The sequence below is a fragment of the Neofelis nebulosa genome, chromosome 13 (genome assembly GCF_028018385.1).
Source record: "Neofelis nebulosa isolate mNeoNeb1 chromosome 13, mNeoNeb1.pri, whole genome shotgun sequence".
In the NCBI taxonomy this organism is placed as follows: domain Eukaryota; kingdom Metazoa; phylum Chordata; class Mammalia; order Carnivora; family Felidae; genus Neofelis; species Neofelis nebulosa.
Genome location: NC_080794.1, coordinates 82,850,877 through 82,878,652, shown reverse-complemented (window position 1 = coordinate 82,878,652; position 27,776 = coordinate 82,850,877). Strand labels below are relative to the sequence as shown.

The following is a 27,776-nucleotide window of genomic DNA, read 5'->3' as shown; positions in this document are numbered from 1 at the left end:
CCACGCGGCCCCTCCGCTATCCAGTTCAGAACATGTGCATTCCCCCAAAAGGAAATCTCGAACCCATTAAGCCGTCACTCCAACTTCCCCTCCCCCAGCTGCTGGCAACCGTTCATCTGCTTTCTGCTTCTGTGGATCCGCTCTTCTGAATATTTACGTAAGTGGAATCATACACTATGTGGGCTTTTAGGCTTGGCTTCTTTCGTAGTGTTTTCAGTGTCCATCCCTGTTGTAGCAGGTGTGAGAATGTCACTCCCTGAATGGGAATAATATTCCGTCGTACGTAGAGACTGCATTGTGTTTATCCATTCGTCACCTGATGGGCACTTGAGTTGTTTCCCCCTTTTGGTGACTGTGAACGATGCTGCTGTGACCATTTGTGCGCAAGTTTCTGTTTGAACACCTGTTTTCAATTCTTTTGGGTGTGTGCTCAGGAATGGACGGCTGGGCCACTGGGAAGAGACTTTTACTGAGACATTTCCTTGAGGTCCTAGGGCTTCAGCAGTTTCCTTTATTTAAAAGAATTTTTTTTAACGTTTATTCATTTTTGAGAGAGAGAGAGAGAGAGAGCATGAGCAGGGGAAGGGCAGAGGGGCAGAGAGAGAGAGAGAGAGAGAGAGAGAGAGAGAGGGAGACACAGAATCCGAAGCAGGCTCCAGGCTTTGAGCTGCCAGCACAGAGCCCGATGTGGGGCTTGAACTCACGAACCGTGAGATCGTGACCTGAACCGAAGTCGGTCGCTTAACTGACTGAGCGACCCGTTCAGCAGTTTCCTTAGGGGAGCAGTAGAATATTTGGAATATAACCTTAGACGTGGTGGCTCAAAGAAACCTCGCCAGGAAAAGTGGACCACGAGGGACCCCCCCAGGAATGGATACGGTTGTTCCTAAGCCACGCCAGTCACCAGCAGGGTGGGGGGTGGGGAGACCAGGGGCCATGGGATGGAGAATTTAAGGTCAAATCTTGTTATCGCCACTAGCGGGTTGTATGGCCTTAAGGCAAGTCATTTAACCTTTGAGTTTCTTGGTTTTCACATGATGACGGTGACGGTGATGAAGTTAACACGGTCAGATTAAGTTTGGGAAGTACGCTCTAGTGCCTGGAAATGGTGGGCGATGGGACAGGGTGGAGTGGGGATCTAGAGGCAGTCCCGTGCAGCATCAGACGGGAACAGTGGCCGGTTCCTGCAGCGGGACTGCTCTGACAGCGGGGTCAGCCGGTAAAGCTGGGGGTCCTCGGTGGCGCGACCCATCCCCTTGTGGCAACGTTGGCGGCACAGCCGTGAGCAGATGCCTCCGCTGCTCCCCACCGCCTGCCCTCTTGGGAAATTCGTCTACTCACCGGATTCAGCATTTTCATGAGCGGTAGTGGCAATGACCCTCGGGGGTGCGGGGGGTGTGGGGGAAGAAACACCTGGGAGACAAAAGAGGTGAGGTTTCCATTTTCAAGAACTTTCCCAAGGGTCTCTTCTAAACAGGAGATTAGCCCGGAGATTCTGTATTCTGCCATAAGTGTAATCACGGGGAAACTTGGAGGGTGGGTTATTCAGCAAATCAAGAGAAGAATCTCGGACTTTTTAAAGGCCGCCAGGAGACTGACAAAGTTCTGCTGCTGTGCTGGCAACGTGGCTCCAATAAGGCCAAACGGGAGAGAACCCACAGTTCTTCGCCCTCAACTAAGGGATAGGAACCGAAGGAGGTCTGTAAGTAGGCTGGTCACAGAATTTGCTATTTGTGCTGGTCCCTCGGCTTCCAGGCCTTCCTGCCTCCCAGCCTGGAGCCCCCGAAGCCCCTCCCTACCAAGCCCGGGCAGTGCCGGTCACTAGGGACCCCCTCCTTCTCTAACGGGGATGGAAAAGCACCAGCCATACTTTACTGCTCTCAAGCCCCCTCGCCGCCACGGGTGTGTTTACCGGAGAAGCTTGTGGAACAGAGACACTCTCGTTGCACCGGTCTCTGAACTACAGGCTTGCTGCGGGCCGTTCACCTTCCGACTCTGAATCCCGAGAGCGCTCATGACATCTGGGGCTCACCCTTCTCTTCTTAGGGGCCAAGGTGCTTTGGCGGGGAGAGCTTGCCCTTGGTTTCCGGGTCGTGGGCGCCATGGCAACGTCAGGGAAGGTTCCGAGCACTTCCTGTTCCAGGCCTGGTTGAGCACAGCTGGGGGCTGTGGGGGTGGTGCTCACCGAGGGGCTCCGGGAAGGGTGGCAGGTCCCAGGCCATGCTCCTCAGGGGAGCGGAGCTGTCCCTGTTTCCACGTCTCTTTACAGCAGCCGGGGGAAGATCCGCTGAGAGGGCCTCCGTGAAGAGCCCACCCCCAAGTCCTCAGGCCTCGTCTGTCAGAGGAGATTGCACTGGAAGCTTCTCAGATCCCTCCCAGATTTGGCATTCTGGGGTGCTCTGTTTTCTAGCTCGAGTGTCCAGGAGTGTTTCGACAAAAATATTTAAATAGCAAGTGGAGAGTCTGGGGGTGCCTGGGAGGGCTCAGTCAGTTGAGCGTCTGACTCCTGGTCTCGGCTCAGGTCATGAGCTCGCGGTTCGTGGGTTCGAGCCCCAAGTCGGGCTCCACGCTGACAGTATGGAGCCTGCTTGGGATTCTCTCTCTCCCTCTCTCTCTCCGCCCCTCCTGCCCTCGCATGCGCACACACTCTCTCTCTCCAAATAAATTTAAAAAATTGGAGAGTTTTACATTACTAAAACCATGCCTGATGATTTGTTTTGTTGATACATGATTTTTTTAATGTTATATTTATTTATTTATTTAATTTATTTTTTTTTTTTTAATTTTTTAACGTTTATTTATTTTTGAGACAGAGAGAGACAGAGCATGAACGGGGGAGGGTCAGAGAGAGGGAGACACAGAATCTGAAACAGGCTCCAGGCTCCAAGCGGTCAGCACAGAGCCCGACGCGGGGCTCGAACTCACGAACCGTGAGATCACGACCTGAGCTGAAGTCGGCCGCTCAACCGACTGAGCCACCCAGGCGCCCCACGTTATATTTATTTTTGAGAGAGGGAGAAGGAGGGGCAGAGAGAGAGGGGGACAGAGGATCTGAAGTGGGTTCCACACGGACACTAGGGAGCCCAATGCAGGGCTTGAACTCCTCCTCGTGAATCATGAGATCATGACCTGAGCTGAAGTTGGACGCTCAACCGACTGAGCCACCCAGGCAACCCTCTTGATAGATGATTTTTAAAAAAATTTTATTTTTCAGTATATGAAGTTTATTGTCAAATTGGTTTCCATACAACACCCAGTGCTCATCCCAAAAGGTGCCCTCCTCAATACCCATCACCCACCCTCCCCTCCCTCCCACCCCCCACCAACCCTCAGTTTGTTCTCAGTTTTTAACAGTCTCTTATGCTTTGGCTCTCTTCCACTCTAACCTCTTTTTTTTTTTTTTTTCCTTTCCCTCCCCCATGGGTTTCTGTTACATTTCTCAGGATCCACATAAGAGTGAAAACATATGGTATCTGTCTTTCTCTGTATGGCTTATTTCACTTAGCATCACACTCTCCAGTTCCATCCACGTTGCTACAAAGGGCCATATTTCGTTCTTTCTCATTGCCACGTAGTACTCCATTGTGTATATAAACCACAATTTCTTTATCCATTCATCAGTTGATGGACATTTAGGCTGTTTCCATAATTTGGCTATTGTTGAGAGTGCTGCTATAAACATTGGGGTACAAGGGCCCCTATGCATCAGCACTCCTGTATCGCTTGGGTAAATTCCTAGCAGTGCTATTGCTGGGTCATAGGGTAGGTCTATTTTTAATTTCTTGAGGAACCTCCACACTGTTTTCCAGAGCGGCTGCACCAGTTTGCATTCCCACCAACAGTGCAAGAGGGTTCCCGTTTCTCCACATCTTCGCCAGCATCTTGATAGATGATTTTTAATCAGCTCTCTCCAGCAACTAAGAACTGCCTAAAAGTCAGGGACAAAGTCAAGAGCTTTCATTCCGGGGGCCATGGCAGAATCTTGCAGTGCACTCCGTGACCTCGTCTGCAAAGCCCAGGCCGGAAGCCAGGAGGTGGGGTGGTGGGGCCACATCCGTCATGCCTGGGAGTCTCGGTCCATCAAAGTCCTGGGCCTCCACCCCAGGGCTCACAGAAGTCTCAGCTACAGTAAGAGCAGCCCGGAGGCAGTGCAGCTCGTAAGACCCGAGACATGTTTCCTCCGGGGTCTTCACGTGCGGCCTTTCCTGAGTCATGCAAACTATAAAGTGAAACAGGAAAGTAACTGATCTGCCTACTTGTAATGGAGTTCTAGAACTATATAAAACTCTCCACAAATAGGAGGCACCTCTAAATGTCCCTCCCTCCTCACCCTCAGATCTGTGATTCTACCTCCCCTGACACCCACATTCTGCTCGGGAGAGTAGTTGGTTTCTGTGGGGTGTTTTCCGGTGCCTTATCCACTCCTGTATCCCCACAGGACCCAGCAACCAAACTCAGCCCTTAGGAAGTGCTCAAAAGACATCTCTTGACTCGGTAAATGGATGTACCAGTCCCTACCCACTGCTCTGCCTATGCACATGGGTGAGCACTGTGTGTGTGTGTGTGTGTGTGTATACACACGTGTTCACGTATGCATGTGTGTATCTGTTTCTGTGTGGGTCACCATCTCATGTCAGCAGATATCTGTGCACAAGTGGATGGATTTCTGCTTTGCCGCTTCTCTCCCTTCACCCCAAACTTTTCTCAGCTACCTGTCCCTGGAATGTAGGTCCCACGTAAGGTTTCAGTGAAAGAGTTTGAAATACCTTGTCCTGGACCATCTTGTCCATCATGGGCAAGCCTAGAAACACCCTCCAGGCACCCCTTCTGGGGCACAGCTGAGAGCTGGCCCTTGGGCGCTCTCTAGTGGCCACTCTAGGGAAGTGTCCCAGAGTGCCATACTCCCCAGCGCCCCTAAGCAGGACCCTGGCTTTGGTTGTGTCTGTCACCCCCGACAGGCCTTCAGCTCATCTCGAAAGCCCTCTGCACATACAACCCCATAGAGCTCTGTCAAGCTGAGCTATTAGCCAAAGGCAAAGACAACTAATACAAAGAAATGGAAACAGCTCCCAGCAAACTTCTCTGAAGGCCTCTTCCCAGTGGTGCCCTGTGTGCCCCATGGGCCCAGCCAAGCCAGACACCCCAAGAGCAAAGCCTTTGGGGGCTCAGACATCGAACCCCAAAGAGCACAGCTTTCAGCTAGAACCACCTCGTACCAAAATCTCCCATGCCCGGTACAGGGGGATTCTGGTGGCTTAGCCATTTTCTCAAACACCCCAGGGACAAGTTTCTCCCTAGCTTCCCAGGGAGCCCATTTCAGCCCCCTCCATCCAGTCACCCATGGTGGGGGGAAGTGGGGTACCCAGGAAAGAACATCCAATTCTGACTCTGGCTCTGGGACTAGTTGTGTGTGACCCCTGGACATGACCTTAACCTCCCTAAGTGGAAGGTACACCCAGAGGCCTGGAGTCCTGGCAGTTTGGAGTGTCTTGACCTCAGAGCCTGAATGCTGGCTCTAAGGAACCTCATTCTAGAAGATTCAGGACCCAGTGGGTCTGTGTGTGCACAGTGGGAGGCTGTGAGTGCCCAAATCAGGATTGCCTGGCTCCCCGGGGTGGGGGGCTCTCTGTGCACCAGGGTCCAGGTTGCTGCAGGTGGGGTGCAGCCTGTAGACCAGACCTCCGGCTGAGGTAGTGTATGAGCCAGAAGACAGGCAGGGGTTTCCACCAAGAAGCAGAGGGTGGGTCCTGCCCTTGAACGGAGTCCTGTATGGCCGGGGTGGGGTGGTCTCAGTGCTAAGTGAGGAGCCCTAGACTGGGTCAGACCCTGGCCACTGACTTGCTGTGGGGCCTCGGCGAAGCCTTCTTCTCTCTGGCTCATCTGCTCAACAAAGCTCAGACAAAACAACCACTCAGCTCTATCCCCGCCCATCCTAGTATTCCCAGACTTCCGGGAGGGTGGGGGTGATGACAAACTGGGTGGCCTAGGGCTTGCCCCATTCACACATTTAAACAAAGTTGGAGCATCAGGTTTGTGCTGGGGGTTGGGGCTAAAAGGGGAGCAAAGTAGAGGATGAGAACCACCTGTGCACTTTCAAATCCTCCCCCAACCTGGAATGTTCTTTATTTAGCCATCTTCTCTAAATTTATTTTATCGATGAAATAACCCATTGGTATGCCGGTTTATTTCTAATGCACATGAGCACATGAGATTAACTCTATAACTATTTCAAAATGTTGTCTGTGAGCTGCCCCCCCCCCCCCCCCCATCATCTTTTGTGCGCAGACGCTTTGCTTTGGGGGGTTTACCTCTGCCCTTACGACAGTACAGCGTGATGGACAAGTCAAGGGTCAAGCTCGGTGAGCTGCAGGAGTTCATGGCAGGGACAGCCGACTACAGAAACATGTCTTTTTATCCTGATGCTCTGGCATCTTGACGTCTTGCTGACTGACCCAGGAGGGACCGTCCCTCTCAGGGTTAGTCAGTTCCTGGGGATGGTAAAACACGTGTCTATGAGCGAGACTTTTCACTTGCAAACCAACCAACCCAGAGCCCATATCCCATCACTCCCTTTAATGGACTTTCACACTTAGGACCACTGTCCCCCCATGCGAATCACCCCAGGGCCAGACATTAAACAACTACAGAGAGCCCCAGTGGCCCAGAGCCTATGGAAATGATCCAAACTAGCCGATCCTAAGCCTAGTTATTACCCCCCTCACCCGTTCCTTCCCTCGGAACCACAGTAAAGGCTCTTGTCCACATCTTACCCTTCCCTTGCTCCCCTGCCTCCTGACCAACTGGGATGCCTCACTCTGTGGTCTTACCCGGCATGGCGTGCCCTCTCGGGAACTGTGGGTAAGGAACGATGTCTTCAATGGGCACTTGTCTCCCGATCTGACGGCCTCATTATGCCTGAATAATTATAAAACTTACATTTGAAAACACTGACCCAGGCCTGAGGGTTCAGAGAGGGTTTCTTGGAGGATGTGACATCAATAATGAGCCTTAAAGGGGCCCCTAGGTGGCTCAGTTGGTTAAGCGTCCAACTTCGGCTCAGGTCATGATCTTATGGGTTGTGAGTTCAAGCCCCGCATCAGGCTCTGTGCTGACAGCTTGGAGCCTGGAGCCTGCTTCAGATTCTGTCTCTCTCTCTCTCTCTCTCTCTCTCTCTCTCTCTGCCCCTCCCCTGCTCATGCTCTGTCTCTCTCTCTTTCTCAAAAATAAACATTAAAAATAATCATAATAATGAACCTTAATGGGGCAGGGGTGGGTGTCCCCGGTAGAGGGGTCAGGAGCTACGGAAGGAATGACCACGTGCTCCGATTGCACTGTAGGGTGGGAATGGGGGAAGGGGCTTTGTTTAGTCCTACCCCTTTGATCTCCAGGTTGTGTTTCCCAGTTCTTGAAAAACCCAAAAGGCAGATACATGAATTCTCTGTATTCTGCCATTGCTGTTCTGGCCTAGGGGAACTCAGAAGCCCAGCCAGGTGCCATCAGCCTGGGGAGATGTCACGGGTCCACCCACTGCAGAGGGAAATGTGAAGGCGAGGAGGAGCAGAGCCACTCAGGCCAGTCTCACAGGGCACACGGGGGGAGCCCCGCAGCCATTCCCATGTACTGAACGGCAGGGCTTTCATGGTCCATAGAAATAGCAGCAGAGCCAGCCCAGACTCAAGGCAGGGCCACCAATCGGTCTAATTACAGGATGGATGTGAGCACCCCTACCGGCCCGAGGGCACATCCCCTTTCCGGTACCTTCTCTCCACTCCTTTTTTTTTTTTTTAATATATATTTTTTTTAATGTTTATTCACTTTTGAGGGAGACACAGAGAGAAACAGCATGAGTGGGGGAGGGACAGACAGAGAGGGAGACAGAATCCGAAGCAGGCTCCAGGCTCCGAGCTGCCAGCACAGAGCCTGATGTGGGGCTTGAACTCATGTACCGCGCGAGATCATGCCTCGAGGCGAAGTTGGACACGTAACCAACTGAGCCACCCAGGCGCCCCTCTCCACACTACTTTCGACAGACGTCTTACAAAGGATGCTGTCAGCCTGAGGAACTTGCAGTCATTGGAGAGCTGAGATCCAATCCTGGCTGGCCCTTCTCCTGCCTGAGATAGTCAAATCCCCAGGTTTCTAACCCCTCTGAGCCTCTGTTTCCTTCCTGTAAAGTGGAAATAAAAATAGTTCCCATTCACCAGATTGTTTCAGGGCTAGAGAGCGCAAACCCCGAGGGAGCCCTGTGGGCCTCAGATGTACACAGCTTTCCTCCTGCCAGCCCTTCCCTGCCTGGGCACACACCTCCACCCTGCCTTTGTCGGAACATCCGCCCCCGCCTAGTTCAATTTTTCAAGTGGAATGTCCTGGAAAGCAGAGAGGTTGGCTAAAAAACCTGAGCATCCTCCCAACGCCGACAAGTGAAAGAAGCAGCTAGAGAGCCTGAGCCCCCACTCGGGCCCATTACCTCTTCCACCTGTGTCATGCTCCTGGCGTGGCCTTGGGCCCCTCAGATCTCACACCTAAGGGGCTGAGAGCCAAACCTGAGAGAAAAAGAACCTTCTCCCCCTCTGATGGCAGCCCCCATCCCAGTCATCAGTGACCACCTGCCTCGTTTCTATCCGCACCCCCCCCCCCCCCCACTCTGTCTTCATGGGTGATCTTAGTATCCCCGTCACACCGCCTTCAACTTGACAGCCCTAAGGAAATGCTGGCCCAGAAACAAAACGAAAAGGATGTTCAGAGCTCGAGATTTCAACGGACTTGGCAAACCGAAATTCTGAAGAGGTGCTGAGCATCTCCAAGGTTGTAATGCTGGCTGCCGGGGGAGCTCTGGACGGCAGGTCAGGTGCTGGCTTCTCGTGGTCGTCCCACTCAGCACAGCAAAATAATTGAAGTCCCTAGCAGCCATCACATGGGTGAACATGTGCAAACGCGTGTGCGTTGTATCAAGTGAGCAAAGGATGCAAAGCAGCTGATCTCAACCCATAGGGGTTCCCAAGGCCAGGCCCTCTGCACGGTGGCCCTGTGGGTAGGTCTGGGGAAGCAGCCTAGCATGCAGCTGCCTGAGGCCAAGGTAGGGCCAGGCCTTTCCAAGCTAGACCAGGCTGACAGGCGGACAGAGTAGCCTAGTGGTAGATGTATGCCTCAAAAGGTATATACTGAATATGTGTGTGTGTTGGGTGTGTGTGTCGTGGGGGGGAATAGTAAAAAAAAATTTTTTTAATGTTTATTTTTAAGAGAGAGAGAGACAGAGCGCGAGTGGGGGAAGGTCAGAGACACGGACACACAGAATCTGAAGCAAGCTCCAGGCTCTGAGCTATTAGCACAGAGCCCGATGTGAGGCTCGAACTCACGAACCGTGAGATCATGACCTGAGCTGAAGTCGGACGCTCAACTGAGCCACCCAGGCGCCTCCCGGGGGGTAAATTTTACTACAACCTCAATGGAAGCCTATTTGGCAATGGGTTTCCCAAACTTTAAAAATGTGTATAACGTCCAAGAGGGAGAAAAACAGCTTGTGGTATCTGGGAGCCGGCCTGGCCCTCTTGCCGACGCCTTGCTGTTCTCCCGTTGAACGCAAACAATTTTGCCGAAAATCAGGGTCAGACTAGCCGCGCTGTGCTGGGTCAAGAGAAAACAAGCCCCACCCAGAATCAGTCTGAACAGACAGAACCTGAACATTATTCAAACCCCAAAAAGGACCAAATATCCTTCCATCCTGGCTAATGCATTTGAGCAACTATTGCTTCTTTACCAACTACAGCTTTGCCTTAGTCTAGCGAAGATAGGAGATACCCAACCTGAGAACTGTCTCTGCCCCGAGAGCATCCAATACGCAGCAAAGCCCTGCTTCCTGCCATCTTCCCCAGAAGCAGCTGGACCAAGTCCGAATCCTGTCCCACCTGCCTCCCAAGACGCCCTTACGGTGGTGCCCTACAGCTCCCCCTGGTGGCTGTCCTCCCTCACTGCAACGAGCCGTAAAGCCAACTTGGACTTGGGCGGGAGTAGTGACGATGTTCACCCAGGTTATTCACTTTAAAAATTCAGCCTAAGGAAAACTGTCCACAAACGTGTATGCATAAGGCAACTCAATGCAATGTGCGTGCATAATGACAGCAAAACAATGGACACAATATGAATGTCCAGCAGTGGGCGGCTGGTTAGACACATTTTGGGTACCACAGAATACATGCAGTCATTCGAAATGATGAGAAAGAGCTGTATTTATTGATATAAAAGTTTGCATAACACGATGGTTACATTATAGTATTACATGAAAAAAAAAAGGTTTACAAAACGGCACGCAGGGGGCTGCAGAACTCCAAATAATCCCGCCTTTAAAAAGATAAGTTAATAAATATTTCATACACTGAGGAAACAAGGCATAGAAAAATAAATACAAAAACATCAACAGTGATCATTTCTTGGTTTAGGGATCATAGTGCTTGCTTGTTTGTTTGTTTCATTTTCTTGCCTGCATTTCTGGACTTTTTAGCAATGGAAATGTTTTGCTTAGGTAATAAGAAAAATAGAAACTTTCTGGAGCAAGAGGCTGGGCTGTTTTGAGAACACAGCTGAGATCAGAATCTGGGGTGAGGGTGGGGGAGGGGTTGGGCCTGGACAAGTGAGACTGGGGGGCCCGGCTGAGCCGTGAGGAGGGGAGACTGGGAGACGGGACCGGGCAGAGGTGGCTGGGCGGTGGGAGGAGGCAGACCCCTGCCCTGTTAGGGGGGTTGACGGTGGGGCCAGAGGCTGGGACTCGCTTCCGGAGAGGCGGGCTGTCTTTCTTTCCTTGTGCTGCCTGGGATGCCTGTCCTGTGAGGCGTCGGGTGGTCCCGTGTGAGGGGAACAGCCCGTGGTCGCTGCGCCTGGGCAGGACGAGGGGCGCTTGAGCTGAGGGCCACCGGGGGCTCGCGGCTGCTTTCCAAGCTCACACAGCACGCCACACGTCCCACGGGCACACTCGGACCCCACACAAATGCCCACCACAGCTGGGAGTGTGCCCTTATTTGGACACAGGGTCTTCGTAGATGTAATCGGGAATCCTGAGAGATCATCCTGGGTTTGGGGTGGGCCCGAAATCCAATGAGCGGTGCCCTTACCAGAGAGAGGAGAGGGAGTTGAGACACAGAAAAGAAAGGCTCATGAAGACAGACGCTGAGACTAGAGTGACACAGCCACCACCCAAGGGACACCAGGGACTGCTTCGAGAGGCAAGGAACAGACTCCACCTCATAGCCCCGGAGGGAAAAAAAACCCACTGATGCTCAGATTTGGGACTTCTGGCCTCCAGAACGGCGAGAGAATACATTTCTACTGTTTTAAGCTGCTAAATGTGTGACGTGGTGGCAATTTTAGGAAACTAAGATACCTTCCCACCCTCTCACTGCCCAACCTATAAGCTGGGGTTCCCGAGAAAGTCAGGAGCCGTTAAAGAATCTACGGCCGGTGCATCCCGCCGTCATCTCCCAACTGGCCTCACTACCTGTCTCCTGTGGGTAACCGCTCGCCTGGGGCTGGTCCTTTAGAGGGAACTGGGCCATGTTTCAGGGTTGATGGTCACCCACTAAAAGAATGCATAGGAAGAGGGACAGCCTGCAACTTCCTCGAGCCAGTAAAGGAAAACAGACTTTCCCGCCAAGACTCCGAAAGCATTTGTAAAAACCAAATCTAAGCTAATTCAATATAATCACATAAGCATTTAAAAAGTAGCAAGTCAATACTTCTCCTTAGCTTCCAACGTACAAACAGCCACGATAATGAAGGAAATGTTATTTAAATCTATGGACGAAGAAGTGAGCCAGACAGAGAGGGGGAAAGGGCCAGATCTGATAGGATTTTAACAAAGGCGAGAAAAGACCCAACCCTTCCCAGAAAAGAAATCATAGCCACGCTTACTGCCAAGATCCAAAGAAAAAAATTTATTTACAATAGAGAATTTTATTTGAAACATGCATTTTTTTTAACACAAATCAGCAAACGCAGATCAAGTTTACACTCCTTAAGGCAAGAGTCCCTGTGCAAGCTGTACAAGTTCATATTAAATCCAAAAGCCGCTCACCCTGGGAACTCATGTACAGAGGGCAAGGCCAAGGTCAGCGATTTGTCTTTTATTAGAGAATCAGACAATCTCCCTGATACAGGAACTCTGAGGTCAACTTGCTATGAATTTATACTAAGAAAATGCAAACCAATAGCAAGAAATTCTGATAGTCTCCTTGGTACTGCATACAATCAAATCAATGTCGTTTAGAAAGGAAATACAGTAGTGCATACGAAAAAGTGAAAACAGAACCTGTCCGCGTCGCTGGAAGGACGGCAGTGTGCCGACGGTCATATTGCACGCAATGGTCAAGTCCAAACATTAGGTTCAAAGTTAGCTTTTCCCCATTTTGGCAATCAGTTCATCACAAATCTTGGTGAGTTCCTCTATCTCTTTATTCTGAAAGCGAAGACAAAACAGAAAAGAAAAGGCTGCTGAAATCTCCTGGCTGCCTGAAATCAAGCCCAGCAGAATGGTCTCTGGGCTTTCCAGGGGCCCGGGTGCCCCAGGCTTCTTGGTCCCCCTGAAATTCTCCAAAGCGGTACGAGGGATGAATCAAGGCACACATCCAAGCGCTAGCTGTGACCCGGAGCAACTCACACAACCTTTCTGAGCCTTGGTGTCCTTATCTCTGAAATGTGGATGGTAACATCTGTCTGAGAAAGGAATGCGGTCAGAATGCAAAGCTCCCCAGCAGTGACCGGCACGCAGCAGGGGCTGAACCAAGTATTGGTTCTCTTCCTTTCGTTTGCCTCTGAGGGATGCGGACATGAAAGGACGGTCCAGGCTGAGCTCTTTGGTGGCTTTTTTGAGAAATGTCACCAGGAAGCATTGAGCAATCCTACTTGAACAGGGTCTCTAGCATTTAGAGGTTGCGAAACGAGGGGGTGCTGTGGATATGGGGAGGTGGGGAGAGGGGCAGGGGCAGATGCGAGATGGCTCCAGGTTCTCTCGTGCCACGCATGCCCTGCCCGTGTGCCAAGGCTGGTGGGGAGCCGACCACATGCTCAGCCGGCACCGACCAGCAGACAACACCGTCCGGGCTCTGAGACCGGGGATCCGACGGCATGAGTCCGTTCAAAGACAGGTGTGGCTCTGCCCTGATGCCGACCTGCTTCAGTGGCCCATCTCGAACGGCCCTCGCCAAGGGGGCTGGATCAGTATCCCAGGAACACACCACAGCCACTTTTTCGAGGTCCCTGTGGACAGGGAGCCTTAACCTCAAGCCTCTCCCCTGGGGCTAACCCAAGACCCTTCTTTGGAAACCTCAGAACCTCCTCCTGGTCCAGCTCGGAGCCGTGGGTCCCGTGCTTTCCGGGATGGGCTCCGGGTGCCACCCCTGAGTGTCACTACTTGGGAAGAGCCGGGCCTCCTTAGTGGAAGACGAATTCAGTCCTCACTGCAGTTCAGCCACCAGCCCCCGCCGGGAGACAGCCCCACCCGGAAGGTCACCCCGGCTCACCCCCTGCTCGAATCCACACCCCTGAGAGCTCCGTTCTGAGAGGTGCGGAGATGCCTGCGGGAAGAGGGGTGCCCTGCAGGAACGCAGCACTGGCCGCTCATCCTGAAATTACTATTCTCGCCAACCTGCGGCTGCTGGGGCCGCCCAGGATAACTTTTCATCTTACCAGCCAGCACGCTTCCTGTCTGCCAGGCACCATGCCAAGCACACCCTGGGCAGCGGCCCCACTAGGTTCCCACAACAGTCCCTTCGTGGGAGCCACTGTTATTTCCACGTTTCAGTGAGGAAACGGAGGCTCAGAGAGGTTACGCGTCGCGCTTAACGGAAGGTCACACAGCTGGCCAGGCGCAGCAAGCCTGGAGCACAGACTGAGGCCGGCCTGGCTCCTAGACGGCTTTGCTATCTCACTTATTTAGTGTGACGTCCAGCGACTGATGGCTGAGAGGCACTGGCGGACCCGCTATGGACTCCCGGAGGTTCTCCAGCTCTGTCTTTGCAGCATCGGCCCACTGCCTAGCAAACAGCCACCACGCAGCTCAGCTCACTGGGCACCAGCCTTTCCAGCACCCTGACTGGGCAAAATGCCCAGCGCCCTCACTTCAGAACTGCCTGGTGGGGAGGTGGGGGTGGGGGGGAGAGGATAATGCTTCTGAATCTCTTTAAAACAGAGACCGTCCCTTCTGGATCTCAGAGTCCCGTAGGGAAGAACTCAGGGAATAAATCCGTGTTTCCTCGGTTTTAGTCTCAGATGGTTGCAGATCTATTTGTATCTTTTCTGTTCTCCAAAATGGTGCACCCCACCTCGCCGTCTTCCGTGTTTTCTAGTTTGCCAGAACGTTTATCATTACCTTCATTTGGCAATGAAGAGTCTCAACAGGCCAGGTTGCCTAGAAAACATCTATCCTGACTCGGGCTTTACCTTTACTGTTTTAGCTAACACCAGGATACAGTGCAAACACCATCAAATCCTGATGCAAACAGAAGGGAACAAACATATTGCTGCATTTTCCACCTAGAAACATCTGATGCCCAACTGCCCAAAATGCTGGGGGGAATGTGGTCTTTAACTTAAAGGAGTATTCCACTTTTCAGGAGTCACCCAATATGCCACACATGGATTATCAACATTCAAAGAATAAAAAATAAACACCCACTCGGGGCGCCTGGGTGGCTCAGTCGGTTAAGTGTCCCGACTTCAGCTCCGGTCACGATCTCATGGTTCGTGAGTTCGAGCCCCATATCGGGCTCTGTGCTGATGGCTCGGAGCCTGGAGCCTGTTTTGGATTCTGTGTGTGTGTGTGTCTCTCTCTCTCTCTCTTTGCCCCTCCTCTGCTCATGCTGTCTCTCACTCTCAAAAATTAATAAACATTAAAAAATTTTTTTTAAATCTTTAAAAATAAACACCCACTTAACACTAACAATGCAGTGCCGCTCAAAAAATACAGACAGAATGAGTAAATGCTGGTCCTGACTCTGTGCTTTCTGCTAGGAACGCGGAGCAGAGCCTGGAAAATTGAGGCGGGAGAACAGACTTGGGGTATTTGGCACCATCCAGACTTTTTCCTTCTTTCTTTTTTAAAAATACAATTCTGCTGGCAGCCACTTGTCTTCATCCCAAAAAGAAAAGGCAAAGAACAAGAATGATCTGGAATGTGGGTTTTCTAGTGCTGAATTCTGGACAGCCAGGAAGACTGTGGACCCAGCACCATGCGACGGCACTGGTGCCATTGGCCCACAAAGGACACCCCCGCCCCAACCGTGACTACCCATTAAGGCCCAAATGCAGGTGAAGTGATGCTACCCCAGGACACTGGGTTCTCGGATAACCATCCAGGGGACTCCGAAGGCTCAGTGGATCAACCATATGGGTTTGTTCTGGAAACACACTCAGGGAGGGAGACTGCCTGGCCCACGCTTACCCAGATTCGGACTCTTGGGCGGAAGGGGCTTCTCATTTGGACACCCGGGGAGAGGGTGTGTGCAGTGGACTGAGTGCTAGACTGGAAATCAGGACAAGCTAAGGGACCTCAGGAGGGTCCCCCCCATCCGTGGAAGCAGGCGGACATCTGGGGGACCTTTTGACCCCAACGTGGCCCGTTTTCTGCATCTGCCCCTGGCCTCTGGTGGTTACCCGATTCCCCCACTGGTAAGCGTCTAGATGCAGGGCGAAATACAATGCCCAGCATATTGAGATTTTTCAGTAGATGTGTGACAAATGAATGGATGCTGAAAAGGGAGCGAAAACCAGCAGCAAACACCCAAGTGGATGGCAATTCCAGGAAGAGCAGAGAGGATAGTAACAGGGCTGGCCCTACACTGGATCTTCCGGATGGAGAACAAGCGTATGCTCACGAGGCATACACCTGTCCCGGGAGCCGCGGAGGCCGCAGGAAACCCCAGCCTCTGCTGATCTGAGGGTCTGACCAGCCCCACCGGCCGTCGGCTCTTACCTTCTGCTCCAGTGTCCTCTCCAGAGCGTCCACACGAAGCTGCTCCTTCCGCAGACTGGCCTGGTAGGCAGCCTGCTCCTGCTGGGCCTTGCCTCGGACCTGCGCGATCTCGGCGTTGGCCCTACAGACACAAGGTGGGGGGGGGGGGGGGCGGTGCTCAGAAAAGACCACCTTCCCCGGAGACCCTTCCCACCTTCCTCCTCTCAGCTCTGGACGGCGGGAACTGTCTGGATCCAGTTCCTACCAGCGGGGGCCTGCTTAGGAGCCCAGGAGCACCCCCACCCTGCCCCCAGCCCCCATTCCCATGAGGCCAAAATGCTTTGAGTGGGTGCCCTGGAGATTACAACATGCACGCTCCACTTATCAAGATGCCGAGGACGCTGTTATCACAAGTCACACTGAAAAAACACAGAGGGATTATCTGCTTTTTCTAAGCCAGGGTCTGTGGGGTCGTTGGAGCTCCCAGCCTGCCTCGGCCGGGGTTGCCGAGAGGTCTTTGGGAGCAGACCTGAGGCCGCGTTACCTGTCCAGCTTTTCCTCTGCATGCACCTTCAGGGCCTGGTACCTCTGCTCCTCTTTCTTCACCCGGGACAGGTACTCCTGGGCACATTTCTTCAGCACTTCTTCATTCTGACACGACAGAGGACAGAGGTCGCACCCACGGAAGAGACAGCCCAGGCGCTGGGAACCCCGAGAACTCCCTGATGCGGGTAGAACGCTGGACAGCCAAGTCCAGCTCCCTGTGCACTCTCTCAACCTGCGCCTCCTCCCCCCGCCCCGCACGTCCGGCCACCTGCTCGGCCCCAACACACACACACCTTGCGGAAGCCTTCAAGGACCTCCTTCATCTTCTCGTATCTCCTGAAGAGATCGGCCAGAGATTTCTCCACAGAGTTCAGGTCGGCCAGGGCTTGCTCCTTCTCCAGGACCAGCTGCTGGACAGTCTGGTGGGAGACTGACTTCTCCCTCTGCTCATCCTCTGGGAAGAGACACAAAGAACAGACGATGGGACCGGTGCATCCCGGCCTGGTCCCAGAGGCAGCCGAGGCCTCAGATCGCAAGTTGGTCTAAGCACGGGGCATCCCAGACTTGGGATGGACCCGCTCCCCGAGCCCACCCAGACCGTCTCTGAAGGCACAAAAACCCCCACAGCTCCGGCATCGCAGACCTGGGCCTTTGCAGGGTTAGAAGGGATGGAAACCAGCCACCGTCTTCAACCCGATCAATGCGGACCCCTCAAAATCGACATTCGAGGCCCCAGGGATGCTATGTGGTTGATGGTGGCCAACAGATCCTTAAGGTGGGAAAAAAATCACTACTGAATTTTGTGTTGAGCAAGATAAAAAGGTATAGGAGTCTGGGCTCCAAGGAACAGGTCTTTCTGTGTATTATCGACATAAAGACATGGTTATTGGAAAAGAAAAAGGTTTCACCCTTAAAACATCCCATGAACCAAGGCCCACATAACCACCAGCCCTGAAATTCTGCTTCGCACAGAAACGGACATTTCCTTGGACACAGCAAATGTTTTAACTCCGACAAAAATGGAGCTCTTTCCGTCAAAGTGACTTTCTCAGTTATGTACCTAAGAATGCTGGCCCAGTTCAGAGTGGCTGAGCCTAGTAAAAGGAACTGCTCTGTCCTCTGAGCCCCACGACCATTCTACCGTGAACGTCCACGGCTCCCCACTCACTCGGGTTCCTGACACCAGGCCACCTCCCCAGAGGTGCCTTCCTGAGCACCTGCGGGAAGCGCCTCCTCCCTACTTTCCAGTCCATTCTCTTCCCAGCAGCATGCATGCACACAGGTGTGCACCAGCTGTCTGTCTGCCTAGAGTGCACGCTGCGTGAGGGCAGGGTCTTAAGTCTTGCTTTGTCCACATCTTTAATCCCAGAGCCTAGGACACTGCCTGACTCACAGGGTGCCTCAACACATCCGTGCTGTGAATGAACGAGCGGAACCTGGCAATCCAAACCCCAAGCCATGCTCATAACCATCTCTCTCCCCGAGCCTGTGAGTAACAGACCTGGAAGGAGGAAGCTCCCTTCAAAGCAAGGGGTGCACTTGTGATGAGCACTGGGTATTGTATCAAAGCATTTTTACACCTGAAGCTAATATTGCACTGTATATTAACTAACTGGAATTTAAGTAAAAACTTAAAAAAAAAAAAAAAAAAAAAAGCAGAGGGACGCTGCTCTGGGTTCTTTCCCTTGCGTTCCTGGCGGATCGGCACTGTCCTGTCTCCTAAAGTTACGTGTATTCTTGTTGCGTGCTGTGGAGGGAAAGGGCTCAGGACAGGGGAACCACATCCTGGGTTTTAGCTTCGGCTGTGATACAAACTCTTTCAAAAGTCCTGACTCTCGGGGGCTCAGAGCCTCATTTCCAAAATGAAGGGGTTGTCACACATGAACGTGCACCTGAATCAGCGGGGGCTTGTTTAAACACAGACAGCAGCGCCCCACCCAGTGAGTTCTGATCTGGCAGGCCTGCGGTGGGGCCGAGAATCGGCATCTGTGACTAGTTCCCCGATGATGCTGAAGCGGCTGCTCCAGGGGTCACGCTTGGCGAGCCACAGACCCGGAAGACGTCTGATGGACCTCCACCCCTGCCTCCAGAGCCCCCGCTGCCGGGGCAGAGAGGAAGGACCCAGGCGCCAGACTCTCGACTGCCCAGGTTCCGTCCTGGCTCTGACACTCCCCAGCTCTGCTGCCTTGGGCAGGGTTTTTAACCTCTAGGAGTCTCAGCCTCCCGAGCTGAAAGAGGGGTTCACATTACTTATCTCGTGGCATTTCAGGGAAGATTAAGCGAAAATGTATATGAAGCCTGTGACATAATAAGAACCCAGGATCAGTGACCCATCATCAACAGCATCACGGGCACCCCCAAACTGGCATGATGTCACATCAATCACTCACGGAGGGGGAGCTTTTTAACACACGGCAAGAAAAGAACTGCCCGCAATCTTGCTGCGCCCAGGCTCCTAAAAGAAACGATGCTCCAGTAACCGAACGCTTGTTTTTATTACGTTTTAGCTGCTTCCTTAGTCCTCGGCACATGGTACAATGCACATTCCGGGGCTGATCTGAGGCCACGGATACATTTCACTTGGCTTGTAAAAAGCCATTTATCAAACAGAGTCCATCTGATTTCCTGGATCTGAGACTTAGCTTGCCTCAGGTTTCCTGCCCTCCCCCCAAAAGGCTTGTAAAAATAGAAATTTCCCGGTTCCCAGGAGACGGAGGAGGTGAGAACGCGCCACAAATCTTCTTGCAAATTACACACGCAGTCAGGTTCTTCACATCAGGAAATCAGCCCCAAACTCAAAATGCTCCAGACTCAACAACAAAACAATGCCCTGGGAGATTTTTCTGTTTTGTTTTTCCTTTTGCAGGCAAAACATTATTAAACCATGTTTTTCGGGGGAGGGGGAGGGGGAATGCGGCAAATACACAATAGCAAAAGTAACAAAAACAGAAACAAACAAACAAACAGACGTGGGTTGCAATGGGCAGGTGTCACGTTAGGTGAAGAAGCGTTTACTTACCAGGCTTGCCTGTGTTTTTTGCAAGCAAAGGGCAAGAAGCAACAGAAAATGGAAGCAAAACAGATAATCAGGGCAGTTGTTAGGAAAGCAGAAAAGAAATCAATTGCAACAACCTGGAATGCAGAAAAGCACAGAGGTCTTTTTTGTCCTGAATCCTAAGTATGCAGTCTCTGAACTCAAGAGCATATTCTCTTTAGTAACATGTGACGAGAACGGACGACGATGGCAGGACACGTGTCACGCTGGCGTGGAACATTTGTGACGGTTACACGGAAGCCAGAGAGCCGGGCTGCAGCCAGGAGGGGCTGGCGCAGGTGGGGTGAAGTTTTGACTTCAAAACGCTACCAATGTTCATTCTGCCTGAACTGCCAAGCTCCTGGAGCTTGAGTTTTTCCCTCCCACCAGGGATGCTGGGTAGGTGGGTGCAAAGGAGAAGAGAGAGAGGAGGCTGGTATGTTTCCACGTATGGGGACCCACAGCCTGCCCAGCAAGAAGGCGGGTCCCGCCCGCAGTGACAGGGAGGGAGTCCTGGCTGTGCCTCAGCCCCATGCCATTGTCTACAAGGACACAAGGACCTGGAAATCTGCGGTGGCCCTCATCAATGCCCTGCAGTAGTGACTGACAGGTGACAGCCACAGACATGCCAGCTGATGAACAAGGTGTGAAAAGTGGCTGATGAAGGTGCCCGAGGACGGGGAACCAGGACGGGACATGCGTCACCCTGGGTGACAGCGCTGCCTGCAGCTAGGGACACCGGAGGGTGCTCACAGGGCCTCTGGCAGCGCTCAAACACCCCCAAACAGGAAAATGCTCAGAGGGGTGAGATCACAGCTCTTGAAGAGAGGGACCCTTCGGCCAAACATACCAGGTCTCCCCGGGGGAGGGGGGTGGGGGACTGGGGGTGCGTAGCCTTAACGCCTGCGGTCTGAGCTCCACCCACTCAACCTGCCTAGAATTGAAATGTTCTCCCACCAATTGAAACTACTCCCACCGGCAAATAGGCTGCAAGGAAGTCAGAGCTGAGTCATCTTTCTGTCCAGCAGGGACGGGCCACTTGCACCAGGGAGAGAGATTCTTACTCTGCGGTGTTTAAGAGGGAACGAATGTCTACTTCTATCAAAAACAGCCAGCCGAGTGCTAGCAGATGGCTCTGGACGGCATTCTCTCAGGGGCAGAGGCTCCTGCCCTTTTTACCCCCATCTCAACCTTGGCCCGAGTGTCGTCACCAAGGGCAAAAATAACAATGTAGGACTCTGAGATGCAGAAGGGTACTTCCAGATGAGCCAAGGTAGGTCTGAGTGGCGTTTTCACAACCTAAGACTCCAGGAGGCCACGCTGTGCTCAGTGTGCCAAACACTGTATATTGGAAGACATAAATCCTCCTTCCTGACCACTTTTACAGGCAGCTTTGGTTCCAAGAGGTTTTTTTTTTTTTATATCTCATCCATATATATTCATAAATTCGTATACCAATTTAATAAAGAGGTTTCATTCGATAGAAAGCATACGCCACGAGCTGATCCTTAGAAACACCCAAATGGACTTTCCCTGAGATCTGGGAGAAACGGCCTCTGTTGTAACAAATCAAAATTAAAGCCCCTTTGAATAGAAAGCCCTCAGTTGTCAGCCTCTTCACCATTCCCAAGGCTGCTCTCATATTTCTCTTGGGACAAGCTAGAGGTGTGGTAGCATGACTCAGACCCAAACGTTTGAGACAGAGAGGAATCATCTGTTAACCCAGCGTCCAGCTTCGACACAGAAACTGGCGTGCAGTGAGCTGGGGCTTTTACTCCATGTGTCCTCAGGAGTAAAAGATTTTTTTTTTTTTAACTGGTATCCTGGACCTAAGCAAATAAAATAAAATAAATAAATAAAAATCTCCCCCGCCCCTGCCAAGTCATAGCATCGTTTCTGAATAGTGATCATTAGTGTGAAAACGGGCTCAGCGCTTCTGTGAGCTCTTTTCCCATTCTTCTTCTTCTTTTTTCTTTTTAAGTGCCAGGGGGTGTAGAACTTGCCACTTGAGGCCATTTTTTATTGGAGGCCAAAGCAGTGTCAGGACCGGCTGCCAGGGGTGTGAAGACAGATTCTGAGTCAATGCCCATCCCCGTGAGATCAGGTAATGCACAGGGGGGTGGGGGGGGGGTGGGGTGGGCAGGCAGGACTGCCACGCGTTCCACTGTCCTTGCCCTAGAACCCTGCGTGAAGGCTGAGTATTTTGTCCCTTGAGTCTAAGTTAGAGTTGAGGGATTTGATTCTTCGTCCCTCTCATGAGCCAAGGGTCCCAAACACCCTAGGAACCAACCCAAACCTCTTTCCCCAAGAAGCGGGCAAGTCCTGGCTCGATGGTGGCCATTGAGGTAACTGCCATGGCTTCCCACAGGCACGAATGGTGCTAAGGAACATTCTAGCAGGTGTTTCCAGGAGGCCCCCAGGCTCACATTCTGGGATGCTCTGGTCCCTCAGTGAAAAGCGGTCACTTTAGCAGCACACACACTAAAATCGGTCCCTCCCTGAAGGACATCACGTTCTAAGAGGGGCCGAAGATGAACACACTCGGAGCGTCTAACTTCAAAGCCCTCCCCGTGGTTCAGAAGCTTCGGGGAGGCTTGAGGCCGCCAGTCAGGACACCTACCTATCATCTGAGCGATGGTCTTCTCATACTCAGCCACTATTTTCCTGTAAGGGAAGTAAAAATACGTTGGAACTGTGACAACAGAATGGTTTCTAATTGACAGTAGGGTCCCCGTGCTGGACTCAGCAGCCTGACCGAGTCTTATTTTTTTCTTAAAGTTTATTTATTTATTTTGAGAGCAAGGAGAGAGAGAGAGCGTGCAAGTGGGGGAGGGGCAGAGAGAGAGAGAGAGAGAGAGAGAGAGAGAGAGAGTCCCAAGTAGGCTCTGTACTCTTAGTGTGGAGCCCGATGGGGGGCTTGAACTCACAAACCGTGAGGCCATGACCTGAGCTGAAACTGAGAGTCGGATGCTTAGCAGATGGAGCCACCCAGCCGCCCCTAGGGGACAAGTCTTATTTGTCACAGCTGGTTCACACCTCTAGGTGCACCTGCAACCCCGCCCCTCTTCTTACATACCCAAATAAGTTCATTTTCCTAGTGTGTGACTCTGAACACAACATGCCCCTGGGCAAAACCTTCGATGCATCCCTACTGCTCACTGAGGAAAAAACATAAGGCCAACCCTTCAGCCTGACAATCAGAGCCTTCCATAACCTGAGCCTGATCGCTTTCAGCAACCTTACCTCCTTCCCTGCCATCTCATGAACAAAGTGGTTCAATGAGAACAAATGAGTTTTTGCCGGCTCTGGGATTTTCCACCTCCATGACCCTGCCCGTGTTGTTCACTTTGCCTCTCTACTTCCACCTCTCATAGTCTTGTCTGCTTCTCAAGGTCCAATTCAAATGCCATCTCCTCCAGGAAGCCTTCCCTGATTTCTCCTCCGAACTTCAAACAAACCTTAGCTACACAAAAGCACGAAGATCCCCGGCTTGGAAGACTGTCTCACTGCTGCCCCCAGGTGGAAGGACCCAGGAGTGAAGAAGCACCCCCCCCCTCTTGAAAGTCAACCTTCTGCAAGGAACCTCTCAAAAAAGACTTGAGAGTTTCACCTACATTATCCAACAGTTACTCTCCACAGGAGAGCCCAGAACGGCCCTGATTCCAGCTGGCCCTGCCTCTCCCAGCTGAGTGGCTCAGACAGGTTGGTCACAGACACTGGGGACTCAGGTGATTCCCTGGTATGGTTGAGGATTACCCTGGAGCCTGACTTTCGGGGCCGTGGGAGAACTGAATGAGGTTAAAAGACCGGTGAAAGCAGAAGGCATTCTGCAGAGTCTAAAGGCGTCGCAGCAGCTGGGTGTCTGTCCCTGGCTTCTTGACCTTGGCCCCAAGGACAGCGCCTTGACCAAAGCCAACCCACAACAAAAAAGGTGACTGCGACATGAGCCCACATGGGTTCTTTCTGAATCCTACCTACACAGAAGCACTTTGCGTCTTCTGTAATTAAACAATACCTCCTTGTACCCTTGAGTCACGAAACAGCGATGGACCCCCTGAGGCTGCCCCACCTGAACCCATCACTGGACCACAGCGGGTGCGGGATGTGTCCTTCCAGAGGTGCAGGGAGACCAGGGGCCCGAAGCCGCTTCGGTGGCACTGTATTTGCAGCTCTTTCTTCCTCACAGTGAAGTGGTGCCTGATTGCCGCCAGGATTGCTGATGGGGATACTGAGGCACAGGGTGACGCAGGAACCTTTTCAGAATCCCAGGGCTACAAAGCCGCCAAGCTTGGCTCCGCATCCAGACATCCGACTCTGGAGGCTTTTCATACCCCTTACGCCTCGAGGTGCTGGGATTCACCCTTCTTCACAGAGGCGGAAAGTCAGCTTACAGAGTTAAGGAACAGGCCCCAAAGCAGCTAGGAAGCGGAGCCTGATGGTCACCTGGTCTGGTCTGGCTCCAAGGTGGACAGCTGGGCCTTCCAACACCAGTGCGGCTGTGTCGGCTGGTGACACTGGAGTCCCGCCACACTGGTTAGTCAACAGCACTCCCTGGAGCCCCCAGAGGTACAGCTCCTCCCGAGGACGCAAAACGAATCAGGGATGGAGCTTCTAGCCTTCCCAGCATGCCCTGCTTTCATTTTCAGGGCAGGCAAAAAATGAAAGCCATGTTGTTCCCTCCTCTATTCCCCTACTGAAAAAAAAAAAAAAAAGAGAGAGAGAGAGAGAGATAAAGGAGAGAAATTTTCAAATGACGCCACCGCAGGGCCTCAGTGTGAATGTGTGAAACAGCACGCTCGGATTAACCTCCAGAAGCGGTCACAGAAAGCATCAGTAGGAAGAAGGGACTAATAGGAGAATTTCCAGGAAGATAATATTTGACCTAGAAAACAGGGGATCCGACTACCCTAAATAATTTGCTACTTAAAGCCGTAGCCAGGAATGCAGCCGATTCTGATAATTAACCAGCAGCGACTATTGCAATCAAGCGCCCTCTAAATGAACTAATTCAACGACTTTTTAAAAACTCATCTATTTTTCCCTTATTCCCAAACTCTGAGACTCAAAAACGAAGCAAGCCTATTGAGGATTTTCAATATAGCACCAGATCTTTCGTCTCGTTCAAAACGATCTCTCATCTCTTCCCTTGAGACTGGAAAACCCATGTGTCAGTTCAGCTTGTGCTGAAGAAAGGCTGGTGTGTGGAGAGATGAACTGTGTTCCCAGGAGCGGTTCTCAGACCCGGCAGCAGCCAGAGCCCCGGGCAGTGCTCACTAACCTGGGATGGCCCGGGCCAAGGCTTGGGTCCAAGTTTCTTAAAAACGCCACTTGGCCATACCATTTTTTTTTTTTTTTTTTAATTTTTTTTTAACGTTTATTTATTTTTGAGACAGAGAGAGACAGAGCATGAATGGGGGAGGGTCACAGAGAGAGGGAGACACAGAATCGGAAACAGGCTCCAGGCTCTGAGCTGTCAGCACAGAGCCCGACGCGGGGCTCGAACTCACAGACCGTGAGATCATGACCTGAGCCGAAGTCGGACGCTTAACCGACCAAGCCACCCAGGCGCCCCGGCCATACCATTTTTAAGATCACATCCCAAGGGTAAGTTCTAGCCCAAGACATGGTTTCTTAGTCTCTAAGATGACGATGAATCACGAAGGAAAATAAAAGGCAAAAAGGTCCGTCAGACATGACGAGGGAGGCAGGCCCCTGGGTACAGTGGAAAGAGCTGGGGTTTTATGACCAGAAAGGTGGATTCAAATTCACATTCTTCTAACTAGAAGCTTCGGGACCTTGGACAAGTCACCTGACCGCTCTGAGCCCTTCCACTGTCAGATGGGGCTGATGGTCGCTTCTTGAGGGGCCTGGGGAGCAACAGAGACCGTGTGCCAGAAACACAGCACATGGCACGTGATGTGATAGGCACTTAAGATGTGGTGGCTGTTATACTTCTAATACCAATGCAGCAAATGGAAATAAATCATTCAGACAAAATTCCGGAGGTAACCCAACTGCTTATCCACGGAGACTGGTGAAGTTCACTTTGTTAGAACCATACAAGGACCATTAAACCTGTTACACAATAAGGTCCAGTTGTATAAAAATCTGTCCAAGATTTACAATGTTAAAAGAGAGGGGCGCCTGGGTGGCTCAGTCGGTTAAGCGGGTTATGACTTCAGCTCAGGTGATGATCTCACAGTCTGTGAGTTTGAGCCCTGCATCGGGCTCTGTGTTGACAGCTCAGAGCCTGGAGCCTGCTTCGGATTCTGTGTCTCCCTCTCTCTGTCCCTCCCCTGCTCATGCTCTGTCTCTCTCTGTCTCACAAATAAATAAAAACATTAAACAGATTTTTTACAATGTTAAAAGAGAATACAGGATAATGTACAGTTCTACTCCCCACTTTGGAAGAAAAATGGAGTTTGTATAGACACATTCACACATTTGCAATCAGAAATAGAAAATTCTTGGGGCGCCTGGGTGGCTCGGTCGGTTGAGTGTCCGACTTGTGATTTTGGCTCAGATCATGATCCCAGGGTCATGGGATGGAGCCCTGCGTTGGGGGATTCTCTCTCTCCCTCTGCCCTTCTTTCTTCCCCGCTCTCTCTAAAATAAATTAAAAAAAAAAAAAAAAAAGAGCGGTGCCTGGATGGCTCAGTCAGTTAAGCATCCGACTCTTGATTTCAGCTCGGATCATGATCTCCCAATTTCTGAGATCGAGCCCCCATGTCGGGCTCTGCACTGACAGCCTGCTTGGGATTCTCTCTCCCCCCTCTTCTCTGCTCCTCCCCTGCTCATGCTCTCTCTCTCTCTCAAACTACATAAATAAACTTCAGAAAAAAAAAAAGGAAGAAATGGAAAATTCTTGGAAGGCTATACTAGAAACAGTGGATAGCAGCTACCTGAGGGGAGTGGAATTGGAGACTGGGGGGGAAAGAGATTTGCTTTTCATCGCACAGGTATTTATTTGTTTGCAATATTTAGCTCAGGTGCATGATATTTTCATAAGAGTACCATGACGAAAAATACTTTTGCGAAAATATAAACCTTGTCTCTTAAAGAACAGGTGACTCTTGGGAAGAGCTGGTTCGTGGGCCACAGCAGCTCCAGCTGCTATGGGACCACAGGTGGGCCATGCCCCAGGTGCCAGGAAGCACCACAACTGACCTCATTTCCATCACCTCCCGCCTGCTTTCTTCGTATTTAGCCTTCCACTCCGAGACCTCGCTCTCCTTGGTTATGATCTGGCATCAGGGAGGAAAGAGAAAGGTGAGCTCCAGAGGAGTGAATTCAGATCTGAGCGATTCACAGACCAAGAAGGAAACACTGAATAAATGTACAATTAGAACTTCCCACACCAAACAATAATTGGACTCCGAGAACTTCCCCAGAGCGTGAGACAGAAATAAGCCAGATATGAGACTTCCGCGATGCCCACCAGGGAGCAACTAAAAGGCATATGCTTTTTGTTATAGATCAAACAAGGCCATAGAGGCTCATTAAACAATGGTGTCCAGGAAGATCAAAGCCCGTCTGCTACCCGCCTCTGTCTGCAATGGTTGCAGAATACAGTCTGTGTCCAAAGATGCTGGCTTTGTGGACCATGGGTGTAAATATAATTTTATTTAGGCGTGGCAGAGACCGGAGCCTTTCCCAGGGCAACCAGAGCTGCCCTCCTCCGAGCCACACGCATGCCACACAGTACCTCTGCTCTGGCGATCCGGAGTGCGGAGTCCAGGTCAGGCTGCTGGAATAAAAGGCCTGCGGGCTTGTCCACCTCGGCCGTCCCGATGCGGGAGTACAAGGCTGTTTTAGAGATGGAGACATCTGTTGGGTGACCAGCTTCTCTCTGTGGAATGGTTTTTAATTAGAAAAAAAAAACACCACGTTAATATCACGCATAGGACAGAGGATTTGCATTCACCCCCTCGTGAGTGGGTCAGTTGTATGGTTTTGAAACAAAGAACATCAAAAGTATGAGAAAATGCTCAGACTGATGAGTGGGGAAAGGCCGGATACAATCTATGGAAATCGATCGTTTTGCACCTGCACAGGCAGACAAAGGGGCTAATGGCAGAGGCCTCCCCAACTCCCAGCTTTCGGAGTCAAGCATGTCTGGTGCCTGCTTATCACTGCCATTTATCAGACGCAGAGGCATTTAGGCACAGCGCTTAAGAACCAAGGCTGTTTTCCGGCGGGCTCCGCTCCCAAAATAAAAGCCTGATGGCGAACGATGCTGAATTCTAATCTCCATTTGCC

At 51.7% G+C, this 27,776-nt stretch overlaps 2 protein-coding genes across 19 annotated transcripts in view; both read right to left on the bottom strand.

The window, feature by feature from the left end:
- The window catches only part of BTBD16 (BTB domain containing 16), a 45,813-nt gene extending 43,592 nt beyond the window's left edge, over window positions 1–2,221 (bottom strand). The window contains exons 1-2 of one of the 3 annotated variants that reach the window (XM_058697995.1): window positions 1,913–2,221; window positions 1,342–1,413 (exon numbers count right to left, since the gene is read on the bottom strand). In XM_058697995.1, coding sequence (XP_058553978.1) covers window positions 1,342–1,359 — 18 coding nt within the window. In that variant the 5' untranslated portion in view covers window positions 1,360–1,413; window positions 1,913–2,221. The remainder of the gene's footprint in view (window positions 1–1,341; window positions 1,414–1,912) is intronic. The other 2 variants (XM_058697994.1, XM_058697993.1) reach the window with 2 other exon arrangements.
- A 9,680-nt stretch (window positions 2,222–11,901) lies between these two features.
- TACC2 (transforming acidic coiled-coil containing protein 2) overlaps window positions 11,902–27,776 on the bottom strand; it is a 213,385-nt gene continuing 197,510 nt past the window's right edge. For all 16 annotated transcript variants that reach the window (XM_058697977.1, XM_058697987.1, XM_058697989.1 and 13 more), the window contains 7 exons: window positions 27,223–27,366; window positions 26,685–26,761; window positions 22,138–22,181; window positions 16,777–16,937; window positions 16,482–16,588; window positions 15,959–16,079; window positions 11,902–12,445 (listed from right to left, as the gene is read on the bottom strand). In XM_058697977.1, the coding sequence (XP_058553960.1) occupies window positions 12,380–12,445; window positions 15,959–16,079; window positions 16,482–16,588; window positions 16,777–16,937; window positions 22,138–22,181; window positions 26,685–26,761; window positions 27,223–27,366 (720 nt within the window). In that variant the 3' untranslated portion in view covers window positions 11,902–12,379. The remainder of the gene's footprint in view (window positions 12,446–15,958; window positions 16,080–16,481; window positions 16,589–16,776; window positions 16,938–22,137; window positions 22,182–26,684; window positions 26,762–27,222; window positions 27,367–27,776) is intronic.